General features: G+C 41.7%; 1 protein-coding gene across 1 annotated transcript; it reads right to left on the bottom strand.

Annotated features, from left to right (window-relative positions):
• Positions 1-2,698: 2,698 nt before the first annotated feature.
• Positions 2,699-16,967, bottom strand: LOC149441441 (serine--tRNA ligase, cytoplasmic-like). Its single transcript, XM_089657334.1, has 3 exons — positions 16,782-16,967; positions 10,739-10,868; positions 2,699-3,067 (listed from the first exon to the last, which is right to left on the bottom strand). The coding sequence occupies exons 1-3, from the start codon at positions 16,791-16,793 to the stop codon at positions 2,922-2,924; spliced, it is 288 nt and encodes a 95-aa protein (XP_089513460.1). The 5' UTR covers positions 16,794-16,967; the 3' UTR covers positions 2,699-2,921.
• Positions 16,968-17,786: the final 819 nt, after the last annotated feature.

The raw sequence follows: 17,786 nt of genomic DNA, 5'->3' as shown, positions 1-17,786 counted from the left end.
TGTCCGCCTACTGTTTTTAAACGGCAGGACTGTGGCACTCCAAGGGGCGGGTTGCCGTTCATAAACGGCACCCGCTATTTCTAGTTGCGCACGCTCCGGTGCCGGCTGTGTCCTCTGTACAAGGTCCCGATCATGTGATCACTGATTGGCCAATCAGTGATCACATGCAAAGTAGTAAGCAAGATGTCACTCGTGACCTCATTGCTTACTACGTGTGAAATCTGTGAATGATCAGAGGTCACATGGTACAAGGCTATTCACAGCAGCCTTGTACCATGTGCCAAGCTCTGACCAATCACAGCTCACACAGTAGTTCTCAATGGCTGCAAGAATGCAGACAGAGAAATGATTGCTTTTACATCCTATATGGGTGTAAAAGCAATCGCTGTAAAAAAAAAAAAAAACTTCATCACCCCCCACAAGTAGTAGAGGGTCACCATGGTGACACTGTACTGCTAGGGTGACTATGTAAAAAAAAAATATATATATATATATTTTTTTTTTTTACTAAAAAGATAACGGAATAAATTTTGGCCAAGATTTGATGAAATATTTATTCTCAATTTTTGGACTTTTTCATTTACATAGCAAAAAAAATAAAAATCCCAGTGGTGAATAAATACCACCAAAATAAAGCTTTAATCGGTCTCAAAAAAAATGGTAAAAAATTAATATGGGTACAGTGTTGCATGACCGCGCAATTGTCATTCAAAGTGTGGCAGCACTGAAAGCTGAAAATTGCCCTGGACAGGAAGGGGGTAAAGCGTCTTTCTGGGCAAAAATGAATATCCACATTGATAGAGGAGATATGCTACCTGTTTATCTAGTGTCCTCTGATCCAAAATGACATGTCTTTGGTGTGAAGAATCAGCAAGGGTCAAGTGGTCTTGCTGCAGCAAGAAAGATTGAGTGCATTCTGAGCTCTGCTTGATGACATGCTCTAGGTGTTGCCACTGTGTATCTGCTTGGCTAATTGTCAAGTGGATTTGTTTAGCTGGCAGCATCTGGACATTTGTCCTCCTTGGGAATGCTAAATGTGCATCTCTTAGCTTCTCAGTTCAACAAGACTGCACAGGTTTGTCTTTAGTTCCTGTAAGTCCACTGGTGGAAGTAATAGTTGTAGTGGAGTTTCTGTGAGATCATTAAAATTCTCATCCCCTGAAGATGCTTCCCTTGTCCATGTGGAATCAAGGTGAAAGGCATTCTAAATAGTACTCATAGCCCCAGATCGGCCAGTGTGGTATACTGACCTAGTCCAGTTACTGGAAGATGCTGTGATTCAATCAAATATCTAGACCTCTATATCGTTTATGAACAAGTTAAACAGATTTGGTCCCAGAACTGAGCCCTGAGGAACACTGCTGTCAAGTCCAGACACATTAATTTACAGTTTAGGTCTTTTGATATTTTAAGTATAACTAATGTTTAGTTTTGGAGAGAGTGCAGAGGGATTAGAACACTTGTCTGTTTTTATTGCCGTTTGTACTCCATTAAGGAGATTCACCTTCTCTGTCCTTTTTACCATTACCTGTGAATGTAAAAAAAAATTCCCCATTTTGGGTTGTCCCCAGAAAAGTCAGAGGGAAGATCTTTCAATAGAGGAACTAGTTCTGGTGACTTGGGGGTCCCCAAGAAATTTCCTTAGCTCTAGCCAAAGTGGGAAAAAAAAAAGGTTTTGCCTAAAGTTTACGCTTACTGTATCAAATGTCTTAGTGAAATCTAGATGTCCAAAGGCTTTCCAAATTACAGCTTACCTCATAGAATGTTAAAAGGTAGGTTGAAGAAGAGGGAGACAGCTCTATTCATTGCTTTTATGTTGCTTGAGCTTGGCCATGGCTTAATTTAGAAAGACAGTTTGTAATTTCTGTCCTCCCAAAGCATCCCAAGAAGGGGTACCCTGGCTTCTAGTTCCAGTATTTATAGGAGGATTCCTAGAATAATGATTCAAACCTATGGTCTAAAGCAGGGACTCCACCAAACCTTGGCATGGTGGAGATCTACCTGAACAAAATGGAAGATCAAAGATCATAATAGTGTAGAGACAAAAACCTAGAAAAATATAATACTTTATAAAATATCACCAAACTGTACCTAGACTAAGTTTATATTTTTAGTGTATGGAAATGTAGCAATATTATCTATGGCAAAAGACCTAAAACTGTAAATTAGTATAACTAAAGTTATATAGTTTTGAATAAAGTGCAGAGGGCTTAGAGCACTTATCTGTTTTTATTGCTCTCTGTACTCCCATTAAGGAGATTCACCCCTAAACTGTAAATGAAAGTATAACTAAAGTTATTTAGTTTTGGATGCAATGCGGTGGGATTAGAGAGCTTGGCTGGAGCCATAAATTCCATTAAATGTTAAATTACATTTCTCCTATATACTAAATGCAATCTGGTCCTTGGCTCACACACTCCCAAAGGTTTCCCAGGTGAATGTGTTAACCTCTGCCATCTTTGGATACAGTGTTACAGGAGGAGGCTCTCCCTGCGAGGAGACTGCTGTTACTTGCAGACTTCTGGTGGTGATTTTTTGCGTTTTCCAAATAAAAAAAAAAATACTTGAACAAGAAAAAATATATAAGCTCTTAAAAATTGTATGTATGTATATATATATAAAAAAGTGTATATATAAAAAATACACACTAATTTTCTCGTCAACAAACTGCCCTGTATTGCACTAAACACAAACACAGTTTTAACAGCCTGCTTTTTCTTATTTATTTATATATATGAGTACATTTGGTTCCACTTTGCCACCGTAATATCCCCTGAATTAAACAGTCCAACTGGTCTTTGTTGTAAACAGGAACAAACAAAAGAGCATGACTAATATTGCAGGAGTAAATGAAAATGACTAAAGTCCAATAATGTAATGGTCTGTTGTAATGGTTAATAGGTCCTGTGCACCGGCATGGATTATGCACTGTTGACTTCCATTTTCTGCATCTGAGATTCTAGATCACTATTTTGACTCTTTTTTCCTCCATCCTGTTTCCTTTGTTTTTTTGTCAGTTCTTGATCAATTGGAGCTGGCTTCACAAATGTTATTATATCCCTAAGTCCTGTAGGGAAGAAAAACAGTGATAATTTAAGGAGATCCATTTGTCAACTTAAACTGCAGGTAAAAAGCAAATTACATCAAGTATTAAAAAGAAGTTTATTTTTTTTAAGCCATACTTACCTAGGTGGATGCTGCATCTGTCCCCCAGAGGCTCTAAGTGTGAGAACTGGGAGAGGATTAGCCCAGGAACAGACAGTGGTGACTGACAGTGGCTGTGAGAACTCTCTCAAAGGAGGAAGGCTTCCAGGCACCCTTAGTGGCAGGGATTTCCTGCATTATTATGCTGCATTTATTAAACTGCAGTGTTGAAGTACTACTTTTATCTCTCGACTGTGCTGCTTTCCTTACACAGTGGTGTGCTGTGTAATTTCTGGTCCAGCTTTGCTACCTCCTGGCCGTATGCACATAATTACAGTACCACAGCAACTGATAGGCAGAATTTCCTGTGGGGCTTTGCTCACCTTGCCATCTCAGCCTCGAACCAGAAGTAACATGGTGGAGCCAGGATGACTAGGTATTAAAATCGCACCTCTGGCCTGGTAGCTGGCAGGTCTTTCTGCTCTTCAGCAGTTTCTAACCTCCCTTCTGTCAAAATGTCTTCCTAGGCTTTTCATGTATACTTTCCTTTTTGCTCTGAGTATTCTTGGTTGTCGTTTTTTCCATTTAGCACACTTTCCACTTATTGCATACATACTCTTTCCAGATGATGAAAATGCTTCATAAACTGTCCCCCAAAGGACCCTGTGTTGGTCCCTTTCAAAGTAAGTGCCATTTTAATTTAGGTCAGTGATGGCTTTACCTCCAGCCCAGGCTAAAGCCCAATTTGTAGGCATATAGGGGAGTTATAGCCAGCACTTCAGCCACCCTCCCCTTCTTTCTGCAGCCCTCTGCCTACAAAGACAGACAAGCTGCACAACCCCTACCCCCTCCTACTCTAAACGCTGCCAAACATCCATATAATCATGCAGCCTTGTGCCTTCTCTGTAAGCTTCTTTGGAGCAGCAAGAAAGATGAAAGCCAGGTCTCCCAACCACTCTTCAGGGCTAAGAGTGGGGTAGTTATAGTCAGCATGTGATGCTGTGAAGGACAGAGGCTGGGGAAAGGTGGGAGTCAAATCTCATACCTCAATATTTCAGTAGCGGGCAACAATCTTTTCGTTAAGTCACTATAAACATTCCTACCTGCACAAGATCATGTAGTTTCACACAGTGTAATTTGTTGCCTATAGTGGCGTACCTTTTTAACATGCCTGTGGCAGCCGTTTCTGTATAGAAATTGCAATCAGTATGCCACTGACTTTCATGTGAAATATGAGAACAGATAGTTTGTGTACAGCTGGTGCAGTTGAGAACTACAGAGTTTCTTCACAGGAAATAATTAGATGTGACATGCAATCAGGCAAAAAACATACACACAGCACTCACCATGCAGCTGAAAAATTGTTACATTAGCATGGGATGGCAAGGCATTTGCCAGATGCTGTGTGATCCAGAACAGAAAACAGTCTTGTCCATTTGGTGCATAAGGACAAGCAAGCTGAACCGATAGATAACTTTTTCGCGCTACACTTACATAGATAGATATCATACATATATCAAAACCACGATTAAATGTGAATAAAAATAGTCCCAGCAAAGGTGACTTGGAGTAAAAGTGCACACTAACCAGATGTGCACATTAAAAGTGCAATGTAGAGCTCATAAGGCTCATGGAGTAATCATCAGAGTAGATCGATACTATTGTCCCACATTGGAGAGGCACATATAAGACTCGGGCAGTTTCCCAACTTGAAACTAGATATATCTGCCAATTAGAAACCTCATACCCAAGGGGTCTAAACGTCAAACTCGACGTGAATTGCTTCATAGACAATAGTTGAAATCAACAGTTTCCCAAACTTTCTTCCTTGTCAATTCTCATTTTATGTATTCAATTTTTTCATTCCCTTTTTTTTTCTTTTTAATGGAGTTATTATTTGCTTTTATTGATGTTTAAACTCTTAATGAGTGTTAAGATTTTTATATATTCAGTCCTTTTAATTTGTGGCTGTTTTTTTAATATGTTACTTAAAATGTAAGTAATATGTTCCTCCCCTTCCCCTTTATTCCTCCCCTCCCCCTGTTTTGTTGTCCTGTGATTCCACATTCCCCTGTGTGGTTTTACCTGCATTATTGTTTTTTCCTGTTTAATTCTTCTGTTAAACAGGTATTTGGTTACCTTGTTTGACAACTTACAATTGTTATTTTACTGCCATCTTTTCAATGGTTGTGCACTATTTGGACTTCAACAAAATGGCACCGAGCAATTGCGCATGTGCCATTTTGTCTATTTAATTTGGATCGATATGTCATTGCGCCCATTGGTTCTTTCTCTGAGGATGTGCTTGGCACGTAACGCGTAAGGAGGAGCCTACACACGCCGTCGGAACATCGTGGAGCTCCAGCGGCTATTACATCTGACAGGACGGTTAGTCCTGTCTGTACTTACTTGTTTTTACTGGCTGCATCCCCTCTGCTACTGTCATTTTTATTACAATAAATTGTTTATGCAATACTTCACTATGGGCATCTTTTCTTGACCCCCCCCCCCCCCGTAGGGAGCAACCTTTTCCAGATACTTTTTTTGCCCAGTGGAGGAGTCGTTTTCTTCAGGCGGATAATCATTCTGTTCTCGGTAGTCAAGGAGTCTCTCTTCCTGCCCAGCTCTGCACCACCCGGGGATCCTCTCTGACCAAGAGAACACCATTTCTACTCTGATGATTGCCCCATGAGCACTTTTAATGTGCACATCGGGTTAGTGTGCACTTTTACGCCAAGTCACCGTTGCTGGGACTATTTTTATTCACATTTAATCATTGTGTTTTTCATATATGTATGATAACTTTTTAGCGCTGCACTTTTATAGATATTTTCTTGTGAGGATTTTTTGTTGATTATCCCGTGTGCCTAGCTGCTTTAATTTCTAAAAAAAAGCACGCTCACTTATTCCTTTACTTTAATACATAGATATAGGGCAATCAATCAGCCATTTTACTACAAATTGTAGCCACAACATGTAAGCCCATCATTACAAGACAAACAAGCAGCACAGTATACAAATACCTAGTTAGATCATCTATTAAGGTTGCCTTCAAATGTTTTAGACAAAGAGTAGCAGAGAACATGGAAAATGTACTCTATCAAGAACCTCAGCTCTAAGGCCCAAGGAGGTAAGATTGATATCACCCACCCAGTCTGCCCACATTCTGCTAAAAACTTTTAAATGAGCAGTTACAAAATTTAGAGACAAAAGATGTTCCTACATCAAATCTCCTTTACAAGCAATAGTAAAGTAATTCAAGTCCGTTCTCAGAAATTGGGAGCGTTTTATGCTATCCTCTTCTTGGTTCCAAAATATTCACGTGAATACAGGGCATAGGAATTGAAACTTGTCAACTGTTTTCTGTGTGAAGTTGTTCACGAAGAAGTTAACTGCTTCCCAACTGCCTTATAGCTGAACTACTGCTACAGGGCAGCGCAAAATCACGTTTATATATGTGATTTTGTATTTCCGGGTTGGCGGCTTCAGCTGTCAATCACCGAGTCTCGGAGGGCGATTCCCCACTGGCACCCGGCGATCGCAGAGTATCACTGATGGGAAAGATGTCTGTATGTAAACAATACAGATCTCTTCCCCCGTCAGCACCAGCACGCTGCTTCGTATGCCTCTCGATAGCAACGCCATACAAAGCAGCGTGCTTACATAGTAAAGCATACACACAGCACGCAGTGTGGTAAAACACAGTTAACCCTTTGATCGCCCCAGATCAAGCCAGCTCCTAAGCTAAAATCTTGCCAAATATCATCTGTCCTTCCAACCCCATGTACAATCGCTGGCTAACTCATGCAGGCTCCACCTCCGTAACATCTCCAAAATACATACATTCCTAACCCCAGACACAACAAACAACTCATTCACTCCCTTATCTCACGATTCAACTACTACAACTCCCTCCTCACCGGCCTACCTCCTCCCAGACTATCCCCACTTCAGTCTATCCTGAACTCAGTGGCCAGACTCATCCACCTTTCCAACTGCTCCACATCTGCCACCCCCCTCAGGCAATCGGAAGCCAATGGAGGGAATGACAAACATATTAAATTCAAACTACTAACATTGACGTACAAAGCCATTCATAACACTGCCCCAAACTACCTCACCGACCTGATACCCAAATACCACCCGACCCGTAGTCTTCGCTCCTCACAAGACCACCTACTTTCTAGCTCCCTGGTCTCCTTCTCCCATGCCCGACTGCAGGACTTTCCCCCATCCTCTGGAACTCACTACCACAATCCATCAGACTGTCAGCTACCCTCCTCACCTTTAGGCACACCCTGAAGACCCATCTCTTCAGGGAAGCCTACCCCACCCTCACCTAACAGCCAATCTCCTCCACTCCACCTACCACTCCATCCCCCACAGCCACTTCCTCCTGTACCACTATCCCCTCCCTCCTAGATTGTAAGCTCGAAAGACCAGGGCCCTCAAACCTCTCGTATATTGTTTTGTTACTGTATTGTCCCCCACTATATTGTACAGTGCTGAGCAAAATTTTTGGCGCTATATAAACACTGTATAATAATTTGTAAGGCAGCAAGCTGCATAGTAGAAGTAGCAGCTGGTTCACAAGTAGCCTTTAGTTCCACAGAGGTAAGTGCCTAGGCCCAAACTAGAATTTTTTTTTCCCCTATTCTTTGCACAAGACCCTGACATCGCATTAACCCCTTCACGCCAGCCACACACAATCTGTGGCCTCCCAGCGTCTGGGCCTAGATGCCGAGCAGCCACATATTTGTGTGCAATTAACAAAAAACATGTGCTGAGAGCGCACACCCTGTGCGCTCACAGCACACATGTCCGGTACTCACGGAAAGGTCCCGCTCTGCTCTTCGATCGTGACCTTTCCCGATCATGTAACCGCCGTGACGACCTCCGCCCATCCCGGCTTCTGAAGCTCTTAAAGGGCCAGGAGGCGCTGGTGGGAAGGGGTTAAAGAGGACCTATCACCAAAAATCATCATATATGGGAATTTCTGTTCCCTATACGATGGGTGGAAAAAAAAAAAAAAGTAATTTTTTTTTTAATTTTAAGAAATTAACGCACGTGTAAAAATGTCAAATGTCAGTTGCGATATACATGTTGCATATCGCCATGCACGCAGGCGTGAGAGCTATATTCCTGGCACCAGACCTCCTTAACGCCAAACTGATGATCTATATGGGGCCTTTAAATCTTTGCCTATTACAAATATAAGGTACTGAGGTTTGTTGCCATTTCATGGGTGCATGTTTGACATGTTGAGTATCTCTTTACTTCGTACAACCTCAATCTTTTATATTTTACAAATTGGGTAATTTAATGCATTTTTGTGCCCTAAAATTAGGTTTTTACTGAAATTTTGCATTTCCTAGACCTTCACTATAATTTTGTGACAAAAAATTGCAACTATCGTTACTTTATTCTCAAAAAGGTGTCTACTTTCAGAAAATATACGTTTTGGGAGGTTTATGCAATCTTCAGGCCTAAAATTATTATTATTATTATTTTTTTTTTTTTTTTAAACGTGCAAAAACAGCTCTGGCAGCAAAAAAAGTTAAAAGCCATCAATTTCGAGTTAACCATGAATAATGACCCTAGAATGAATTTTCAGGTGTGCTGTGTGAAAATCCTTCCTGGGATGACACACACACACAATACCTGGTGAGGTGTGTGTGGCATATAAAAGTGTATGGAAACATTCACTTCCACTAGAAAGGTGACTGGCAGTCAGTTAATAGGCTGGTTACTGCCACCCTATATTGGTGGAAAAGTGAATTAGGCTGTTTAACCACTTGCCTACCGGGCACTTATACCCCCTTATTTACCAGGCCAATTTTCAGCTTTCAGCACTGTTGCAATTTGATTGACAATTGCGCAGTCATGCAAGATTGTACCCATATGAAATTTTTATCATTTTTTTTTCTCACAAATATAGCACAAAAAGTAAAGTGCCCAGCAGCGATTAAATACCACCACAAGAAAGCTCTAAGCACAAAAATTGCAAAAAATTTTGAAAAGAAAAAAAAAAGTTTTTTTGTTTCTATTATAAAATTTTTCAAACAGGTAATTTTTCTCCTTCACTGATGTGCATTGATGAGGCGGCACTGATAGTGCTGTCTCAGTACCCATTATCAGTGTCGCCTGATAGGTAGCACTGACTAACATCACTGCTGGGCACTGACTGGCACAACCGCTGGGCTGCACTGGTGGGTGGCACTTCTGGGCACAGGTGGTGACACTGCTGGGCACAGGTGGGTGGAACTTGTGTGTGGCACTGCTGGGCACCAATCATCAGGGCTCTGACAACTGCCGGTTTTCGGCAGTACTTTCCTCACGATCTGACAGCGTGAGGAAAGTGCGGCCGAGAACCGGCATTTGCATTTTCCCGGTGATCAGCGTGTCATTGGACACGGCTGATCACGTGGTAAAGGCCGCTGTGATTGGCCTTTTACCACGTCACGTGATCAGCTGTGTCCGTAGGACACAACGATCACAGAGATCGCCGGGTGCGCACCCCGGGGGGCGCGCAGGAGAGCGCGTTCTGGGAGGACGTCATATGACGTCCACCCAGAACTGGCCGGCCACAGTGCAGCCGTCATTCGGCTATCTGCGGTCGGCAATTAGTTAAGAGAGCTGTTCTGGAGTCTTGGCAATTCTAACTTACCTGTCATAGCGAAACACCTTGTTAGCTACATTATGGAAAATTCAAAACTGCTCCTTCCCAGACAGAAAAATTACAAACTAGAATACTAAAGAATTTAATTTTGCCACATCCAAGTGGGCAGTGCCCAGCATCATTCTCAGGGCTTGTGGATGTCTATTCATGGAATACTTTTACAGATAAATCACATGCCAAAAATGTTTTGGGAAATGTCCATAATAGGCTGTTCACTTTGCAAAGTGAAATTTCACTAACCTCTGATAAAATTCCCCAGCAAAGAATAACTGTTTGCAAGGAAATAATTATATTGACAATAATAAAAACAAAATATTTAAAAAAAATATATATATATATATATATATATATATATATATATATATCAACACACCTTCACAGTGAACAGGCCATTTGCCTTTAGTAAATCAACCTCAGTCATGGCAGGACGGTGGGGACACCTACTTAGCCCTGGACTTCTACTTTCACACTTGTGGGGTGCATGCTTTGAGCAGCTAGTGGATTTTTAAATAGACAAAATCATCTAAGACTAAGGGTTCCTTAAAAGGCTGAAAAGGCAGTGGATGGGGATGTTCACATAGCACAGTTGTGATTCTTATTATTATACATTTATATAGCATCAACAGTGATGCTTTGCAGCAAAAATCCACACCCACCCCATTTGGCAGGCAGTACTGCACAGAACACAACCCATTCAGTTGATGGCGGTGCAGCATGTACAGATAGTGCATGGGGTTAAAATAAACAGTGATGAACATCATATCACCCCTTTCCTTTGAAAAGCAGTTAGGCTAGGTTTAGATTGCTCAAAAGCAATTTACAGTCAAACAGCATGATAATTTAACACAAAAATATGGACAATCAGAACTGGAATCAGATTCAAGATGTAAAAAGGATGTTAATTGTTATACTGACCAGCAGGCATGAAATCTCTGAGTTTTTCTGGTACAGTTATTCCTTCTTCAGTCTGATAATTCTCCAAAATTGCACAGATGGTTCGCGTTGTAGCACACATAGTAGCATTTAACATATGCACAAATTCAGCCTGCAACATACAAGTTGGAACATTTTTAGTTTTTGAGATTCAGTTTTTAATTAAATATTGCACTATTTATTAGAAATGGTTTAGAAAACATACAAATTAACAACAAAAAACAAGCTACGGCTAACAAGCCAAGTAAGTCGACCAATTACAAAACAAAAAATAAATACAATATACAAAAGAGAGGAGAAACATGCCCGTGTTGTACAGGGAACTTCAGTATACATTCAGGAGAGATAAGACCCCCCCCCCCTACCCAAAAACACATACATCCTACAGGTTACAAAAACTCTCTCCCCACCAGTTCAATAAAGGCATTTTTGTCACATAGTCCAGGAACAGGAATTCACTGGCCAGAAAGACCACTAAGCAATGTACATTAACAATCCAATATAATTATTACATGATCTGCCACTAAAGCAACCCAGCCGCCCCAGACTTTATCAAATTCACAGCTGATGTGTGGAGATAGGTCTGCAGACAGGTGGCGCATGTGCAAGGTATGCAAGCCCTGCCGGGATTTAGAGATTTACTAGGTAGCCGGTTCAAGCCAAGGTCAGGTACGTGGGAATCAGAGCAGACGTAGTCAGATGGGATAGGCGAGGTCATACACAGAGGAGCGAGAGAGAGTTTCCGTGAACCAAGCCAAGGTCAGATCAGGGGTTAAGCAAAGTAGACAGGTCCAAGAGCAAGCCGAGTCCAGGTCACAATAACACAGGAAACAGGAACAAGGCATGGGGGGCTAGAGATCATCTAGCAACTTGAGGAAGTGATGAGCCTCCTTATAAAGGCCATCTGGCACCAAACTGAGGCTGATGTGTGCTTCTGCGGTCATGCCAAATCTTCCAGAACTTCTGCGTGGACAGGACCCGGACAACCCCAAAAAGTCAGAATAACATCCCTGTTTCTCCAGCCAACAATTCAACTCAGCCAGGAGACTATCGCCCTAAACATGTAAAACACTAAAGCACTTGGCAATGGTGGGAGGAAGGGAACCCTCCCCTTTCCAGTGGAATGTAGGACCAACCTCATTGCTTCGGTCTGTGAATCGAGGCCACATAGCAAAATGAAAGGGGGGGGGGGGATAAAAAAGGAGAACATTTCACCGACCACATCCTTGGAGAAAGGAAAGCATCAGGCACACTTGTAGACTTTCAATCAGGAAAGAGAGTCCAACCAGTCCACCGCAGAAGCAGGGGTATCAAAATAGTGAAGTTTGCTGGGGTACAATATTCTATGTTGAAGACACTGAGCCTCTGCCAGACATGAACAAATGATCTGCGACGTTTTTGCAGCTCAGATGAAAATTCAGGAAAAAAAAAAAAAAAGTACAAATCTGCATTTTCAAACCTCAGGGATTGTTTTCTTGCCTCCGCCAAAATAAGGTCCAGGTAATTCAGTAACCAGACCAAGAAGGAGCATGGGGTCCTGGAGCCCATTGGAACTCTATGCGCCCATTCCAACTGGTAGGCCGGGTAAATCGATTGCTGAGGGTTTTTTTAGGCAAGTGCTGAATTTGCAAAGACAGCAGGATTGTCCCCTTCAGCACCCTCAGGCAGGCCCACTACTCGTACATTATTCCGGCGTAATCTGTTTTCAGCATCATCAGAGCAGGCCATAAGGAGAGTAACAGTGCGTTGTAAGTCTGACAGGGTGCGGGCCTGAGAGGATGACTTTTTTTGAGCTCTTCAGCACAACCAATTCGGAGACAAAACAAACTTCATTAAAACAATGCAAGGAGCAAAGAAATAATTTTGATTGGTAATTATTGGTGCAATGCTTAATTTATACTCGGACTTCAATATACAGAACACTGACTGGCTGACATTTTAGAGGAAATTGGTTAGTAAAGGTCACTGATCTTGACACTTAATGCTTTGCCACTTGGACTGTTTACTGAATAAGCTGTGCTTTATTATAACTAATGACAAAAATCATCATCATCAATCATCTTTCTGAGGCAATATAGGTCAAAAATGTACAGCCAGTTTAATACCGCTTTAACCACTTGACAACCGGGCTATAGCCGAATGATGGCTACAGCGCAGTTTTCCAGTTCTGGGCCCAGAACGCGTCCCCCACAGCGCTCACCCAGCGCTGTCTGTAATACCTACGGATCACATGACAAGGTAAAAGGCCAATCACATTGCAGCCCCAAAAGTGCCCAGCAGTGCAGCATCCTCAGTGCCTCCTCATCAATTCCCACCAGTGTTGCCTCATCAGTGCTGCCTATGAGTGCCGCCTTATCAATGCACAACAGTGAAGGAGAAAATTTACCTGTTAGAAACAAAGAAATATTTATTTTTTTCAAATTTTTTGCTATTATAAATTTTTTTTTTTATTATAGTGAAAAAAACAAAAAAAACCCAGTGGCAATTAAATACCAGCAAAAGAAAGCTCTATTTGTGTGAAAAAAATTATAAAAATTTCATATGGGTACAGTGTTGCATGACTGCGTAATTGTCATTTAAAGTGCAACAGCACTGAAAGCTGAAAATTGGCTTGGCCAGGAAGGGGGTAAAAGTGCCTGGTAGGCAAGTGGTTAAGTACTGACCATATAGTATATACAGTGGGGATCGAAAGTTTGGGCACCCCAGCTAAAAAATTGTATTAATGTGCATAAAGAAGCCAAGGAAAGATGGAAAAATCTCCAAAAGGCATCAAATTACAGATTAACTTTTGCTGACATATTATAAGAATGTCTAGATTTTATTTCCATCATTTACACTTTCAAAATAACAGAAAAAAAAAAAATGGCATCTGCAAAAGTTTGGGCACCCTGCAGAGTTAATATCGTGTACTGCCCCCTTTGGCAAGTATCACAGCTTGTAAACACTTTTTGTAGCCAGCCAAGAGTCTTTCAATTCTTGTTTGAGGTATCTTTGCCCATTCTTCCTTACAAAAGTCTTCCAGTTCTTTGAGATTTCTGGGCTGTCTGTCACGCACTGCTCTTTTAAGGTCTATCCATAGATTTTCAATTATGTTGAGGTCAGGAGATTGTGAAGGCCATGGCAAAACCTTCAGCTTACGCCTCTTGATGTAATCCCCCGTGGATTTCGAGGTGTGTTTAGGATCATTATCCATTTGTAGAAGCCGTCCTCTCTTTAACTTCAGCTTTTTCACAGATGGCATCAAGTTACCATCCAAAATTTGCTGAAATTTTATTGAATCCATTTTTCCTTCTACTCGTGAGATGTTGCCTGTGCCACTGGCTGCAACACAACCCCAAAGCATGATTGATCCAACCCCATGCTTAACAGTTGGACAGAGGTTCTTTTCATTAAATTCTGTGCCCCTTCTTCTCCAAACATACCTTTGCTCATTCCGGCCAAAAAGTTCAATTTTAACCTCATCGGTCCACAGAACTTGTTTCCAAAATGCATCAGGCTTGTCTATATGTTCATTTGCAAAGTTCAAACGATGATTTTTGTGGTGAGGACGTAGAAGAGGTTTTCTTCTGATGACTCTTCCATGAAGACCATATTTGTACAAGTATGTCTTTATAGTGGAATAGTGTACCACAACTCCAGTGTCTGACTGCACGATCCCTCCAGAAAGATCTGGCAAAGGTGGGTTTTGAATTGTTTTTCTCACAATCCTGCGAGCTGTTCTGTCTGATATTTTTCTTGGTCTTCCAGATGTTGCTTTTTTCTTGGTCTTCCAGATGTTGCTTTTTTCTTGGTCTTCCAGATGTTGCTTTAACTTCCACTGTTCCTGATGACTGCCATTTCTTAATTACATTCCGAACAGAGGATATTGACATCTGAAAACGCTTTGCTATCTTCTTATAGCCTTCTCCAGCTTTGTGAGCGTCAACTGTTTTCAGTTTCAGTTTTCTAGACAACTGCTTAGAAGAACCCATGGTGCTGATTGTTGGGGCAAGGTCAGATGAGTCTGGGCATTTAAAACCTTTGAGATTGACATCACCTGGTCTTCCCAGACGATGATTGAGAACAATCCATGACACTGGCAGGTCTCAGCTTTGCAAAAGGGGGCAGTGCATGCTATAAATTCTGCAGGGTGCCCAAACTTTTGCAGACGCCATTTTTTTGTTTTCTGTTATTCTGAAAGTGTAAATGATGGAAATAAAATTAACTTTTGCTGACATATTATAAGAATGTCTAATCTGTAATTTGATGCCTTTTGGAGATTTTTCCATCTTTCCTTGGCTTTTTTATGCACATTAATACAAATTTTTAGCTGGGGTGCCCAAACTTTTGATCCCCACTGTAAATTGCGGAAAGTTTTTTTTTTTTTTAAATTCAGTCCCCCTGCAGCTTTATACCATAATGTGCTAGTATGCATCAAATCCTAGATTTTTAACGGACCTATCTACCACTGGAGGTGGTGCACTGTCAGAGGGAGAGCACTTCCAACTTCACCCGGGCTTCCTTCTGGGTTCACTCATTTCAGTCTCTTGAATATACGGGCCATGATGACATCACTCCCACAGAGTGAGTACACAATGTACTCTGAGCTGTGCATGTGCAGTTCAGTATACATTGCTTCTGACAGGCATGACCAATAGGGTCTCTTCTGCCATGAATTCCCTGCCTGTCAATTTTTTAGGTTTAATACAACTTTAAATGAAAACAGTACAGAAAGTAAAGAGAGATGTGGGCAGCCATTGTTGAATTCTACTGTTTCTGATCTGCATGCTAGTTATGGTTAGTATTGAAACAATTGGATCAGCATGACAGCCAGGCAACTAACATTTAAAACAAGGAGGTCAGAAAAGGCAGCCTACATATTTCTCTCAGTATAGATCATCTTTACTCTCTGAATATCGGAAGAGTTAGGCTACGTTCACACTAGCCTTGTTTGCAAGCGGCAGACAGGCATTTGGGAAGCGTTTTTACTATGGTCTATGGTGCCGCTCCGCAAATGCCCGGCCGGCGTTTGTGATGTGGTTGCGGAGCGTTAACACCATTCAAACTTCATTTTAGGCGTTTGTGGGGCATTTTTAACGCTTGGCAAACGCCTAGCAACCGCTGCTAATCCACGCATGCAGCGTTTGCAGAGCGTTAAAAAACGCTCCGCAAACCAATGCTTGTCAAACGCTATAGGGGTGTTTGACAAGAGTTGGAAAACAGTCAAGTGTGAACGAGCCCTTAGTTTGCAAGTGACATGAAGGGATCCTATGTAATGATTAGCTTGATCAAGTTCAACATTAAATATTCACTTTTATCATCTGGAGATCCATTGAATGGAGCCCCCCCCTCACACTGATTCACACCTTAGGCCTCACTCAAGGACTACTTGCTAACAGCAATACAAGCAGCTGCTGCGTTTCCTGATATACTTATGTAAACAGCAAAATACATGTATTTCTAAGCCCCCACAGGTATTAAAACAAATCCTTTGTATAGTATCATACCAGTCTGGATGGCTGATTATTGCAGATCCCAGCCAAAATAAACGTAACATATTCATGGCTAGTATATTCTTGACAAGAACCCACCATAGAAAAAAAAATACTGAGAAAAGTGTCACAGCTGAATAGTTTAAGTAAAACTAAAGGCAAAACTTTTTTCCATTTTGGATAGAGTAGGGGTATAGATTTTTTTGCCATCTGTGTCTCATTTTGGCGATTCTCCTCACTTCCTGTTCCAAACCCAAAACAGGAAGTGAAAGAAAATTCATCCCCCCCCCCACCCGTCACTAGAACTATTGTCCCCATTGGAATATTTTCCCTCTATTCCAAAAGGTGGCCACTAAAAATTGTACTCTATAATTACCACCAAAGGTGAAAGTAAAAGAAAGTGGTCAAATAAACAAAAACAAAGTATTTGACACTTTGTTTGTGGTGGAATTCAGAGTTTTGGACACTCCAATTTTTAAATTCTTCCTACTAGTAGAGTGAGCTAGGCAATCTTCTCAGGGGAACTGCTGACTAAAATTAGCCTATTACTTTACCTTATCCATCATCTTTTTTGTTTGTCCATAACGGATGCGCAGCCTTCGTGCCTGATAGTCAGTGCAATTTGAGCAAGACACTAACTCTCTAAATGCAGCCGAGCCAGGAAACCACGCTTCCAAGTCCAGTTTCTTGCTGGCTGCGTGATTTAAAGAACCTGTAAAAGCAATAAGCAAAAAAAAAATTGTCAATAGCTATGCAGAACAAAAGATCCAGAGTATTAGGAGCATTGATAGGTTAGAAAATATGAATATGATTTACACGGATGGACATTCAATATAAAGTTCATTTCAGACAAAAAAAAAAAAAAAGTACAGTATATTTACTGAATGGTTTGCACACCTGGAACAAGCAGGCTGTAAAGGAGTGTCAGAAAATTTTCTTACCAGTTTACTTGCTCCAGGTCACCAAATCCAAATTTCTTTAACCACCTCCGCCCGCCATATAAGGTAATGACGGGCGCAAGGTGGTTCTGGGTTCTCTCGTTCATATGACGTCGTCCCACTCTGACCGCGCATGCGCGGCCACGGGAGCACACCGCGATCGCTGTTGATCTGTGTTCCTGGGACACAGATCATCATCGATCGTGGCAAGGAGCTGTTGGCTGTGTTTTTTTTCCATGTGATAGACTGTGATCAATCACAGCCTGTCATAAGTGTAAACACAGAGTGGTAACTCACTGTTACCAGCTTCCTCTCCTCACACACAGATCTTGTGTGAGGAGAGGAATCTTCTAATAGTGAGTTACTGTTTTTTACAGTGCATACAGAGATCACAGCCCCTGTCACAGTGCCCATCAGTGTAGTTGTTGCCCATCAGTCTACCTGTCACCATCAGTGTACCTTTCATCCAACAGTGCCCATCAGTGTACCCATTGCCAATCAGTGCACCTGTCACCCATCAGTGCTCCTGTCGCCCAGCAGTGCCTATCAGTGTACCCGTCGCCCATCGGTGTACCTGTCGCCCAACCAGCAGTGCACCTGTCACCTATCAGTGTACCCATC

This window comes from Staurois parvus, unplaced genomic scaffold (assembly GCF_062004578.1).
Source record: "Staurois parvus isolate SC_StPar_1 unplaced genomic scaffold, SC_StPar_1.0 ptg000984l, whole genome shotgun sequence".
Classification (NCBI taxonomy): Eukaryota; Metazoa; Chordata; class Amphibia; order Anura; family Ranidae; genus Staurois; species Staurois parvus.
This window is presented reverse-complemented; position numbering and strand designations above follow the sequence as displayed.

Coding starts and splice junctions, on each gene's coding strand:
- LOC149441441 (XM_089657334.1), bottom strand. Junction 3,068..10,738: donor CAGAGATTTCATGCCTGCTG/GTCAGTATAACA, acceptor TCTTCCCTACAG/GACTTAGGGATATAATAACA.